This window comes from Electrophorus electricus, chromosome 10, assembly GCF_041902795.1.
Source record: "Electrophorus electricus isolate QZ-2024a chromosome 10, ASM4190279v1, whole genome shotgun sequence".
Lineage (NCBI taxonomy): Eukaryota > Metazoa > Chordata > Actinopteri > Gymnotiformes > Gymnotidae > Electrophorus > Electrophorus electricus.
Window position 1 is genome coordinate 30758463 of NC_137506.1, and position 12426 is coordinate 30770888.

At 40.3% G+C, this 12426-nt stretch overlaps 2 protein-coding genes across 3 annotated transcripts; one reads left to right on the top strand and one right to left on the bottom strand.

Moving 5' to 3' along the window:
- Positions 1–217: 217 nt before the first annotated feature.
- zdhhc22 (zDHHC palmitoyltransferase 22) lies at positions 218–3522 on the top strand. The gene is made up of 3 exons (XM_027025519.3): positions 218–466; positions 1033–1599; positions 1692–3522. The coding sequence occupies exons 2-3, from the start codon at positions 1044–1046 to the stop codon at positions 1976–1978; spliced, it is 843 nt and encodes a 280-aa protein (XP_026881320.2). The 5' UTR covers positions 218–466; positions 1033–1043; the 3' UTR covers positions 1979–3522.
- Positions 3523–7255: 3733 nt separating this feature from the next.
- cipca (CLOCK-interacting pacemaker a) lies at positions 7256–12215 on the bottom strand. Of its 2 annotated transcripts, XR_014125708.1 has the most exons (5): positions 12059–12215; positions 11003–11142; positions 10536–10705; positions 7851–9516; positions 7256–7622 (listed from the first exon to the last, which is right to left on the bottom strand). XR_014125708.1 is itself a non-coding variant. In XM_027025533.3 (4 exons), exons 2-4 carry the CDS (start codon positions 11058–11060, stop codon positions 8680–8682), a joined length of 1065 nt encoding a protein of 354 aa, XP_026881334.2. In that variant the 5' UTR covers positions 11061–11142; positions 12059–12215; the 3' UTR covers positions 7256–8679. The 2 variants fall into 2 exon arrangements, 1 of the variants encoding a protein (XP_026881334.2); XM_027025533.3 differs by having other exon boundaries at positions 7256–9516.
- Positions 12216–12426: the final 211 nt, after the last annotated feature.

A 12426-nucleotide genomic window follows, 5' to 3' on the forward strand; every position in this document is an offset into this window, starting at 1 on the left:
TTCACTGCCATCTGTCGGCGAAAGAAAAATTCTCACACGTGTACTGCAGTCCATGCACATAAATAGATTCTACTTGTTAAATAACATTTGAACACGAAACTGTGTACTCCGTAAAATATTTTTAGCCTAAATAGTTAAAACGGTTGAACGGAAACTACAATGGCAACTCCAGAGAGACGAGGGTAGTTTTCCTTGCTTGCTTTCATTCTCATGGTGCTTTGGTCCTGATAAGGTTGCCACACCAACAGGAGGTGCTACTCTATCTAAAGACAACGGAAACATGGCACGGCAGATGCACACATCGCCGTGCCAACCCATATTTTCTTATTTTTTTTCTGAATGAGGTATTTCCCTGCTTATTACGCGAGATGAACTCCGGCTCATCGGATTTAGAAAGCGCCGGGTAACGACGCTGCACAGCGTAGTATTTAGTTAAAAGGGTCCTCTTCATAAAAGTCTACAGAAGGTAAATACAGACATTATCTGTTATGCAGTTGAAACTGTTACAGCTCTGTCAGATAAAAAGGAATCGTAGATGAGATGTATAGGCAGTGATGTACAGCAAAGATGCCTGTTCTACCATTATTTCATACATTGAAACGCAAATAACTCTGCGTTTCTATGTGCTACACTATATACACTCAGAATGGAAAGAAGTCAGATGCGGATCAAACCGTAAAAATATTTACATTAGAAAACAACAATAATAATAAGCCAGGGAGGTATTTCTAGGTCATTCTTTGTGGTACGTGAATGAAGTCGAATTTACTGATACAAGTAGTGAGTGTTTAACTCTTAAGTCCTTTTGTTGCAATTCTCTGGTTTCACCCAATTCATCTCATTTGAATTAGCACTGTGAGAATGTGGCACGTCATCATTAGCTGCATCGTTGAGCTCCATCGTTGTTGAATGATGCAAACAGTATCATAACAGCCATTACCACGCAGCCTACTACTAATGAAGGTGATGATGATCCTGGAATCTCAGCACCCTGGAGTGCCGTGGAGCTAATAACATTGTTATTCATCTCAGCTGTTACAGGCATGCTGGTCAGGATGCTCAAACTGCAAATGCTCAACGCGATTGCGCCAGCCTACTTCTACACTGCGACGGCGGTGACCTTCGTGCTCCATTTCTTCCTCTTCATCCCCACTATTTTCCAAACCCCAGGCTTGACACTGAGTCCCATTGTGGTGCTCCACGCTGCCATCTTCATGTTCCTTATGACCAATGCTCTTGGTAATTACTCAATGACTATATGGTTCCCAGCAGAAAGTGCCAATGAGAAAGTCATCCCAGTATGCTCTCCAGACTGTCCGGACAGAGTTGACGCACACTACCTCCTCAATGGCCGACACTTCTGTAAGCTGTGTAAGAAAGTTATCCTTAAACGGGACCACCACTGTTTCTTCACGGGTAACTGCATTGGGAACAGGAACATGCGTTACTTCATCATGTTCAGTATCTACACTTCCTGTACATGCCTGTACTCTCTAGTGCTCGGTGTGGCATATCTCACAGTGGAATATTCAATCTCCTTCGAAAACCCCCTCACCTTCCTCACACTCCTGCCCCTCTCTACGGGTTACTTCTTCCTTGGTGAGTTGGTCACAACTTCTTTAAAACCTTGTGTCTCCTTTCCCGCCAGCTTCCACAAGCCTCTGTTGGTGTTTTTTGCTTTTCTTTTCTAGGTATGATCTGTGGCCTTCAGTTCTTCCTGGTCCTCATGCTCTATGTGTGGTTGGGCGTCGGCCTGGTGAGTGCTGGCTTCTGTTGCCAACAGGTTTTGCTCGTGGCCCGCGGGCAGACCTGGTGCCAGCTGCACAAAGGGCAGCTGGTGGAGAGCAGAGGAACGTGGCGATCCAACCTGAGTGATGTGTTTGGGTCCCGCTGGGTAGTAGGACTCTTTCTACCTGTACAGACTGTGGAGACCATACCTGGAAACTGGTACAGTTACCATGAACACAAGCATGACTGACCATGTTTCTTGAATGCCTTAGTGTTTACTATATCGACTTCTTCTAGGTTATCTGCTTGATCGTCATTGTGTAGATTAGGTCATCATTGTCATACAGATGAGTGAACACATCTCAGTGTCCATAAATGATAGCTAAATAAATGGTAATGATATCAAAGGCCCTGAATGAGGCCATAGTTTTAACCAGAGATGTACAGTGCTAGAGAATCATTTGATCACATAGGACTCCATTATAGAAATGCAGTTATGATTTTTTATTTTTATCTTTTAGTGAGATAGAACAAATAAATAGAATACTATTTGTGAAATCATGTACTCAAGGACAAGTAGCACAAAGCTTACACAACTGGCCTAGTAAATACTGGCCAACTATTATGTCATTAACTCAGTACATGCAGGCTGATAGTAGGCAGTAAAGTGCACTAATTTATTGTTCAAATTGCAATTTGTTAAAATATATTTAAAAACTACTTTGACAGTCACACCTAGATGTTTTGATAACCTGCCGTCATTTAAAGTGGTTCTCAAACAAGACACGAATGAATAAAGAGGTGTAAAATGGCCTGAACCTTATCACAAATGATTTTAAAGCATTTAGGCATTATCATCTTGTTAGAAACCCATACAGAACTTCGCGTTGACTAATATTTATGTTCACTTTGTAGTGAAGCAAATTATACTGCATTTTTAAAATATACTTTTTATTGTACTGGACATGACATTATGTATTAATAAGTGCAGTTTATGTAGTTTACCGATGTTTTTGTTTTGATCCTGAAGCATATTCCTCACATATGCCAATGCTTAGCATACTCACAGTCCTCCTTTAAGTGCTTGTAGTCAGTGCCTGTGATTCTATGGCTGTGAGTGCCTTTTAAAAATCTTAAAGTACAATTAGTAATAATAGGTGTTAGAAACATAACAAACTGTTGGGTAACATTGCGGTAGCCCAGAACAGAGGTTCATGTCTACATTTGAACAGTTGTACAGCATGCTTATTGTTTCGCCTTTAAACCTTGTTAGTCAGTATCTACGGGTTTCTTTATTCACCCCACCTCACCACTTACATCCGGACAAGATCAGAGCATCACGATAAGTTTCTATTACGGTCATCAGGTGTTTGGGAACAGGGGAATCACTTCTTTTATATTAACAGAATCATCTCTGTTCTCTGTTCCTGCTATTAGATCATGACCTCTCCATTCTACTTTATAGATGAGCAACATGTATAACTTGTGTAATTTTGTCATTGCATATGTATTATCCCAATGTTATCATTAACATTTAGCATTTTAATTGGTCATTTCTATATTTCTTAAGGGTTATATTACTCTTAAGGATTTTTAGTGAAAAAAAACCCTTTACATATATGTTTATTTTATTTACATGTTTATTCATTTGTGACAATTTAAGGGCTATAGTTCTGCTGTGAAATTTCTAGGAATGAGAAATGTCTGGTTTGAAAGTTTGTAAGATAATGGTAGGTTTTTGACACATAACTGTCAGTATATGATTATCATCAATAAAAAAAGAAAAAAAATAGATTAAACTGAACAGGAGAATTACTTTTGACATTTTTTAATAAGTAGTAGTCACATACTGTCAGAGGACTGCATTTTAGCTACAGTACTCAAGTATTGCCGCACTCCCCACTACTGTACGTGTATTGACTCTGTAATTCTGCACATCTGTGCCTCATTTTGATTTCTAGCCAAACAGCCCTACAGACTGGATGTTCATACCTGGCTTTGAGAAGAAACAGCCTGTGCTGTAGTTCCTGTGTCATTCGCTTGCATTCCTGGTCATTAGCACTCCTGTCAGTTTGTTTGTTTGTTTGTTTTGCATCTTTATCTTGCTTGTTCTACATTGGTCTCTCATCATACTCTGTGAAATGGCAATGTATCTGTGTGCATAGCAGCTTGTGTTTCTGGAGTCCTCCATATGACAGCGCACATCAATGCCAGCATGAAATAGCAGAGAGGTTTGACCTAGAAATGCAATAATCTTGCTGAGATGCTCACTGAGAACATCTACAACATACAGATATGCTGGTTCAGTGACTGCCAGTGTCCCTGATTCCAGAACCATAGCATTAGTTGCACAAGCACTTCCCATCAGCAAGGCACATCCAACTACTTTTCCTTAATTATGGGTAGTGCAAAATATTAGTGCCAATGCTCCTTCCCTTATACAGACTGTCGTCGGTGAAGTCTTCTGTGTCACACCCCAGTGCTTCATGATTCTATACATCAATGATATTTGACTTTACAGAATGCCTCTCTGTTCACTTTGTAAACTTCCAAACATATGAACTCTGTTTGAACCACTATGAACCACTAACCACTAACAGGATGCCTCTCAAAGACCTGCCACCTTATACCATTGTGCAAAAGTCCTAGCACACTCTCTGAGTGTGCTGAGACACTTTTCTGTCTGGTTTTTCTGTCTGGTTTCATGGCTAGAGTCTGCCACAGGGCATTGTCACTGCTGGCAGGCCCCTGAAATGTAGTGTGTCATTATTGAAGTTTATGTAGGGTTTTTTGGGGATTTTTTTTTTTTACACCTCTGATCAGTTTTCACACTACATTTCCTATTTCAGACTAAAGGAAAGGTGTTTAAATGTATAAAGATTATTATTGTTTTATTTTGCAGCATTAATAGCACATTTATTGTTTAACATATGGCCATTACAGTAAGGTAAAACAGGTTTATATATATTAAATTTCATACACAAGGTAATTCAAGATGCTTAACAAATAAGTATAAAGTATAAAAGCTCTGCACTAGAGAGGCGAGGGGGGCACTGTTACACCCTGTCCATAGGGGGCACCGTCTCTATACACAATCAACAAGGGGCCTCTGAAAGATACAGAGAAACAGCTCCAACAGCTCCAACAGCATCAAGGAGATCATCTTCCAAGATGAGGGATATATGATGCTCACAAATATATGGGGAAGAGATGTTATTTTCTCACTCAGTTAAGTCATCTTGTACTTCTCTGATCAAATGGGATGGTTGAGCGCTGTCGTCTGATTGTAGGCAGCAGAATGGGAGACAGCAGAAGCAAGCCCACCCTGCTGGAGCATTAGGGACCCACTGCTACCCAGTACTTTCCTCCTGTTTTAAAATGTAGTGTAACCATTGGTGGTTTGGAGGGAGCCATAAGTCGAGTGACAGATGCTACCTATGGATTGAAGGGGAAACTGCTGCATGCATCACCTCAAAAGTGCTCTGATGAGTGGTCACTTATCGTAGTGTATGAGATAGAGCTTGGTGTAGAGGGTTGAAATGGAAGAGTGGATTTTGGAATGTAGTGGTTGAATAATTGCACTGGGTGCTATGTCCTGGTCGTGTCATGAGGCTTCTCATCCAAGCCACCCAGTCCTCTAGCTAAGTGGTTCTAACCGTGTTTTAGGTGGTTTTGCCTGAACTGATGGACACACAAAAAAAAAAAATTGTACTCACTTGGTCTCCTTGTTGTCTGTGTGGTTTTGAGGTTCCAGTCCTGCCTAATAGAAGTGAATGCAGGGTTGAGCCAGCCTACAACCACTGGCTACAGGGAAAGACCAGGATCAGACTACATATTTGTCTTTCACAATGGTCACTATCAGATTAGGCAATCAGAGGTTGTTTCCATTCAAGATAATTATTTTCTTTTGAAAAATTGCTTTAGTGTAGAAGAAGTGTTTGCCACTATAATCTACATCTGTGGGTTTTTAAGATAGAACTTTACCGACAATGGCCATTGCCTATGTTGACAACATTTTTAAGTGCTAAAGCAATTTTTGTACAAAAATCACTTGAATGGAATTGCAGCCATAGTGGCATAAATTCTTGCGGCATCTTGGTCAGGAGACTGGCGATACATGTTTTATGCCGACCAAGGATCACTCATGTTCGAAGCTTGTCAGGAAAAAGGGTCAAGACAATGTAAATTATTGCTACAGAAGGGTTATTTGTGAGTCTGGCAGTTTTGGATTTGGAAAATAAAAAAGGAAAAGATTGTGGACCCATTCCTGGGTGTTACAAAGGGGTCAGAATGGGTTATGTATTCATGGGGGGACCCGCATTTCCGGGGGTTCCTTTCAATCTAAAACAGAAGTATTTAAAAGAAAGTTACTAAGTGGTGAACTGTTTTTGCATTAGAATATCTGTATAATCACCATGATATGAGTTTATTAAATTACAAGGTATAAATTGGCCAGAGACCTGATGTCAGAGAAGACTCACTTTTTCCTGCCAATTGAATCCACTGGAGCATTCTGAGACTGATGTGCTACAGCTATCAGACTAGATTGTTTTCCCGCATACTACAGTTCTGTTAATAACCAAAGCAGGAGTAGGGTGAGTTACTGGCAAGTTAGGCTCTTGTTTGTTTTTTTAGAGCAACCTTTAGCATCATCTGTGCTGTAGCGGAGGCTATGAATGTTCCATTCCCTGCTGCTGTTATCAGTTGTAAGTAAACTGTGCTCTGTGTTGCATGAGGTGATGAAGGACAAGGTTGCTCCTGACGATGCTGGAGTAGCTGATGAGAGCTTCCAAGATATCTTTTGATGTTCTGTTTTCGTTTTTTCCATTACCATATTTACCCATATAACCTGTTATTTTTTCACCCATTCAGTTACAGCTGGAGCCTAGACCAGGTCAAAATAAGGCTGACATTACCTGCAGAAAAAAATCCCCGTAATTGAGTCATTTAAAGCTACAGGTAGTTGAGCCACATGCGTATAGCAATAAGTAAAATAATGGAAGTTATGGTTTACAGAGTCATAAATCATTCTTATGAATTATGAACAAGAGACATAAGGCTAGTAGTGTCTGCACATGGACTTGAAATGTGCCGGCTAAACAAAAGTGTCTGATGACACCACATATCATCCCGAGTAGAAGTACTTTTCACCTGTGGAGGACATCCTAGATCCCAGAGTGACCCCACACTGACAACCAAGTTCTCCTGTCAACAGTTTATCCGAGGGGATGGAGAATTCTAAGAACCTGCACATCATATTGGTCGATATCTTCGTCAAAACCTTTAAGCATGAGTGTCCAGACCAACGTAGTTCTTTTTACAAGTAAAGCCTTTATTACATTTTTGTGGATTTGCTCCAATGCTTTTGTTGTCCTGTTTCACAGCATTCCAACTGACACCATTCTACAAGCTGTATTTACCTAATACCATAAAAGCACTTTTACTGAATGCCTACAAGGACTGAATCCCATGACAGTTGGTTACACAAATCAAACAAACTATAAGAAAGTCACAATGGAAATCAGAAGACATTTTAACATAATCTTTATTAAGTATACTCCATATCTACACAGTGAGATGTACATGGTGATGCAATTTACCTAAATGAATCGTTGAAGTCTAAGAGGTTGAACTGCGACCTCAAAACTTAAACTGTATGTTATTATAAATCACGTAAGTAAACTTGTAAATTTGCTGACACTGCTATATGATATATTAATAAATAATCTACTTTAGTAAGATATAATGTAGTTTAGTAAAGTATAATAATGCATAATGCAATGCATGCCTTGGTGCCAAATGGTACATTGAAAACCAGTATACAGATTGACAACATTTATTCTTTAAATATTTACAAAACAGGCCTTACGATCCGTTTTGAAAATGTGCCAATTCTGTTGAGACACAATAATAAAAAGGTATGAATAACTTGTCTATTTACAAAGTCAGTTATCAACAGGACAAAAGCACTACTGTCTATTCTTTGTAATATATTAATGATATTGACAGACTACACATAAGTCCTTTACTATACCATCATGTACCAATACGGCCCACTTGCAATTCACACTTCACCCATGAGCCATAGTAAATACACTGCAGAATGTGATAAAGGCATTTACCCATATAGGCCCATCTAGACATTTTTGTTCTCAGTGACTGACAGATTCTCCATCATTGAAAGGAACGTGTGGAAACTGTTGAAGACGTTTGTTCTGTAGGCACGGGAGAAAAGGGGAGGATGGGGTCACCTGGTCATCAAACTATCATCAAACACCAATATTTTTTGCTAGAGACACTGAAATTATGGTGTCTAAACACCATTTAACCATTTGAAAGCATCTGTTATTTCAGATGCGCAGTAACACAACCACCAGAAATTGTATGTCTAAGGCAGTATAGACTTTCTAAAAGGAAAACACATTATATATTTGTTTCTATCTATTCTGTTCTCAGAGATGATCAAGGATAATGGTAACACTTACAGTCCATAAGACCAGTATTTACTATGAATATTAGGAGAAAAATAGCCTAACATGAAATAACAAATATGAATATAGAACAAGAGAAACAAGTAAGACACAGTCTGGGGCTGCTAAACATAGCAAAGAAAAACGGTCAGCCATTCTCAGTCAAGGAGATGAGCTGACTATTCTAATGACTAGCCACATTATTCATGAGCATCTCAGTGCCCCTGGACTCCAAGTATTGGACTACCAGCCAAGCAGACACACGACTGAGGAAGACAGGCCGTCCTGCCTCACTGCAAGAGACCCTGGACTAGAGATGGGACAGGTTTGGAAGTGGGACAAATGCACCATCTATACCAGAATGCACTCCACACCCTCCCCTGCCCTGTAGTCTTTAAAGGTTTTATATGGTTATGCTTGAAAATGTTTGGCCTAACTGAGGGCAGATTAAAGACAAATCCTGGACAACATTTGCCGATGCTCAAAACAGTGCGCTCCCCACCATGTCCTCCTTTGGGTCCTCCGAAGAAGGGTTCTGGAGGGCGAGCTGCAGCCTGGCCCACACCTGGGGATCTCCGCTGCTCACGGCCTCCAGGAAGAGATGTGTATGGGCCCGCAGCTTCTGGAGCTGGGCCTGGGAGCGCTTGTTCTGACGAATGAGTTCCTTTGTGCGCAGTGTAATCCCAAGCAGCCCTGAGCAGTTCAAAATGTTGTACGTGTTGCAGAAGCGCTTGTGCTTACTGGAGCTTGGAGAGAGTGCCACCGGAGAGCCCTCTGCATCATTGCTGGAATCCAACGTTGTTTTAGGGCTCTCCTCAGGTAAAGCAGAAGGATAGCTTTCAGTGCAGACAGAGAATTGACTGGCTGTGGCACTGGGCTCTATAAAGCTAGGATACTTTGTCAAAGAGTTTTCCAGATCCATACTGCCAACTCTATGACTGTAGCTATGGGGATCAACAGAATTACTGTCAGCAATGGCAGTTTCAAAGATGCTCTGCTTCAAAGAAAGACACCGAGACTGCTTATCGTTATGGCGATGCCGTCGATACTTTCCTCCATGGCTGTGGCCTGAATTGCTCCTATGGAAAGCGCTTGGGCCAACCTCTCTGGGCCCATGGGCAGGGTGCGGGGCAATTTTCAGAAAAGAGTTTAGGATGGGAATGTAATTTCTGGATTGTCTTTTCTGGTTGGTATATTTCTGAGAGGCACGACTGCCATTTGGTACTACTGGCTGGAGAAGAACCACTGGTGACTGAGGAATTACTTCCAGCGATGAGTTGAAACCCCAAGGTTTTATTGCTGGTGTCTCAGAATTGGACTGCAAAGGAGAACCACCTGTTATTACTTTTGTAAAATGAACCCCATACAACCCCACTTAGATACAGGATAAATACATTACATGTTTATAGCAATATAACTAAAAAGCTATTGGTTAGCTGTGATACTTAAGGGACTCAACAGTGTGTTAAGTAAAGTGCAGTGAGCATCCCAGAAGCATCGTAGCAGTATGGGAATAAAATCGCTGTCCTAGGTTTATTTGTATAGTATGAATGTTTCCCAACAATGTTCATACGCCTGCCAAACCCAGTCATCAGACAGGTGCCCCTGCCAGAGGGAGGAGCTGTGCAACCAGCATTGTGCACACCTGTTCCTCTTTAACTCAATGTCTATTTCATTCCCTGCTTCTCTCAACTGAACAGACGAAAAGCAAAACCTGTTTCTCCCAAGAAAGGGATTATGCTAACAGAAAGCCCAGTACTCTTTGTTTGTTTGTTTGTTTGTGTGTGTATGTGTGTGTGTTCTCTTGTTTATTGTGTTTTTTCTCTGGTTTCCCAAGAAAGTTACTATAATGTTGTTCACTTTACCCTGTATACAATAATTTATATAATTATATACTTTATAGTCTGTAGGAAACAGAGGTTAATGTAGTGTTTATCTTTGTTAATAGTTCATTTTTGCCCAGCTTGGTGCTTGGGTGAAGTACCCAAGTATATCAACCTTAACATGTTTTCAACCTCCAGCTCATCTCACTCATTTCATTGTGTTGAACCTTTAATTTCATCTAGCTCATGACAATGACTGCTGATCTTTGAGTCTAATATTTTGATGGACAAAAGTCAACACTTTCAGTATTTTATATTGTTCTAAGGCACCATATGTTTATTATGAATCCATTTTCCTATAACTTATGGCAGCACCTCTTTTATACAGAAAGACTTACTCGAATTGGGCCGATTATAAAATATGTTTGGTGCTGGCGGTCAGGTTTGGTAGTAAGCATCAAAATGACATTTCTGAATCAAATAGACCTGAATGGTCAGGTGTACTGTACTGTACCTGCTTGAGAACGATATTGTTCATTACGATCATGGGAGAGACACCTTGGTAAGCCCCAGGCACCTGAGGTAGCTGTGGAGCTGACTGCATGCTTCGTGTAGATGCTGTACTAGACCCCATATCCTCAAACTCTGTCTGGTCCACTGCGCTGAGATATCCAGAACTGCAATCTAAACAAAATCAAACGGGGTAATGTCAAGACTACATGTAAAACTCCTAGTACTAACCTATACTTAATTTTCTATACTTAATATAGTATATAAATATACTATACTTAATTTTTCATTATACGTTTAAAACAAACTTGACAATCAGAAACCAAGAAGTCTGTGAAAATGGTGAATCCATGAATTACTTTCTTTTTAACTCTGTAAAAAATTGGCATCACCGAAGGGGATCCTAACTGCTTTCTTCTGCACACAAACATGTAACAGGTAGGGCAGACTGAACAGCTGCCAGTAACCAACCTGAGAAACCTGAATCTCTATCCATCCCTGAGCCAGATACCTTCTGTTTATTTGCCATGGTAGCACAGACTCTTCTGGGAATCTTTTGCCTTTTCTCTCTTTTCAATTACAGGAGATGAAGGCGAAGTCCATTGGTAGGCCTTAAAGGTAAAGGTTTTAGTAAATGCATCAAACAGGAAGAAGGAAGAGGATTCATGTTACCGGAACAGATCCTAATAGCGACTTAGTGGCTTTCTACGTGTGACAACGAAAAGTTGGCTTTCATTAGCTGCTATTCGGAAAACACAAGCACCAGTAAGTTAATTAGTAATGATTAGACAGTTAATAATTTGCATTTGCAAAATTAACTAATTTAGTAGACACTAAAATTTAGTAGAAACATTAAAGTTTGCAAATAAGTGTTTTAATTGGATAAAGAATTCATGAAGCGCTGTTAAGACCATTAAAATGCTCACATATGAAACAAACATATGTACTATGGTGTTCTCAAAAACTCATCAAATACAAAGACAAGTAAAACATTTATCTATAAAGGCTAACACAGATGAAATATCAGCACATACACTGGTAACATATATTCACATGTGAGACATGAGTAAAGTGCATACAAATCTATAACACGTAGGTTACAAGTGAAACGATGCATATAAAAAACACATAGTAGTTCATATATGTAAACGTGCTATTTTTATGTAACACAAGTAACCTACGTTTGAATACATGTGAAATACATGCATGAATTAATGTTTCAGTTGTATGTTTGGTATGTGACTACAAGAACATACATATAGCAAACAAGCCCACGTGTTTCACATAATAACGTATAAAAGAACGTTGAACATATATTGTGTAAGTCCACAACAGTACGTACGGATGGACATATTTGTATGCATGTGTTGTATAGATATATACGGGAGACTGATACATGGCATCAGGCAGTTTAGTCCAGATCAGCATAAATAAACAGGCTTGCTCTCCTACGCAGCACAATTGTGGCGACAACACACGATGCCAAACACGAGACAAGTGCAAGTACCACGTCCGTGGAATACTTACATAAATGTTGCTTTCAAATGTTCCTCACCGAGACCGCTTTCAATGACCGACCACGTTACACTAAACTAAAGATGCAGGCATGTATTTGCTAGCTGCAGTGTGCAACATACGTCTGGGCAATACGTCTGGGCAGTTGACTTTGCGACGTTCCAGTCAGCTGGTGCTTATCGTTTCCGGGGAAACAGTCCCAACGTCATCTCATTAAGCACGCAAGATCCGCCTTCCGTTTTCCATTCTGCGCTGTCATTGGTGCGGAAATGCCAGCCTCGCGACTGGGAACGTGACTCGAAATAAGGGCTTTCAGCACCTCCGACCTTCTCCGCTCTGTTCACGCGCATGGCATCAGAAATAATGCATGCAAAACGTCC

Bases quoted from the DNA above. Each gene is read 5' to 3' on its own strand.
- zdhhc22 (XM_027025519.3), top strand. From the start codon at position 1,044: ATGCTGGTCAGGATGCTCAAACTGCAAATGCTCAACGCGATTGCGCCA. The intron at 1,600-1,691 runs GTGAGTTGGTCA...TTTCTTTTCTAG, and splicing joins TACGGGTTACTTCTTCCTTG to GTATGATCTGTGGCCTTCAG.
- cipca (XM_027025533.3), bottom strand. From the start codon at position 11,060: ATGGCAAATAAACAGAAGGTATCTGGCTCAGGGATGGATAGAGATTCA. The intron at 10,706-11,002 runs GTTGGTTACTGG...GATTTTGTTTAG, and splicing joins TAGAGATTCAGGTTTCTCAG to ATTGCAGTTCTGGATATCTC. The intron at 9,517-10,535 runs GTACAGTACAGT...TCTCCTTTGCAG, and splicing joins ACAATATCGTTCTCAAGCAG to TCCAATTCTGAGACACCAGC.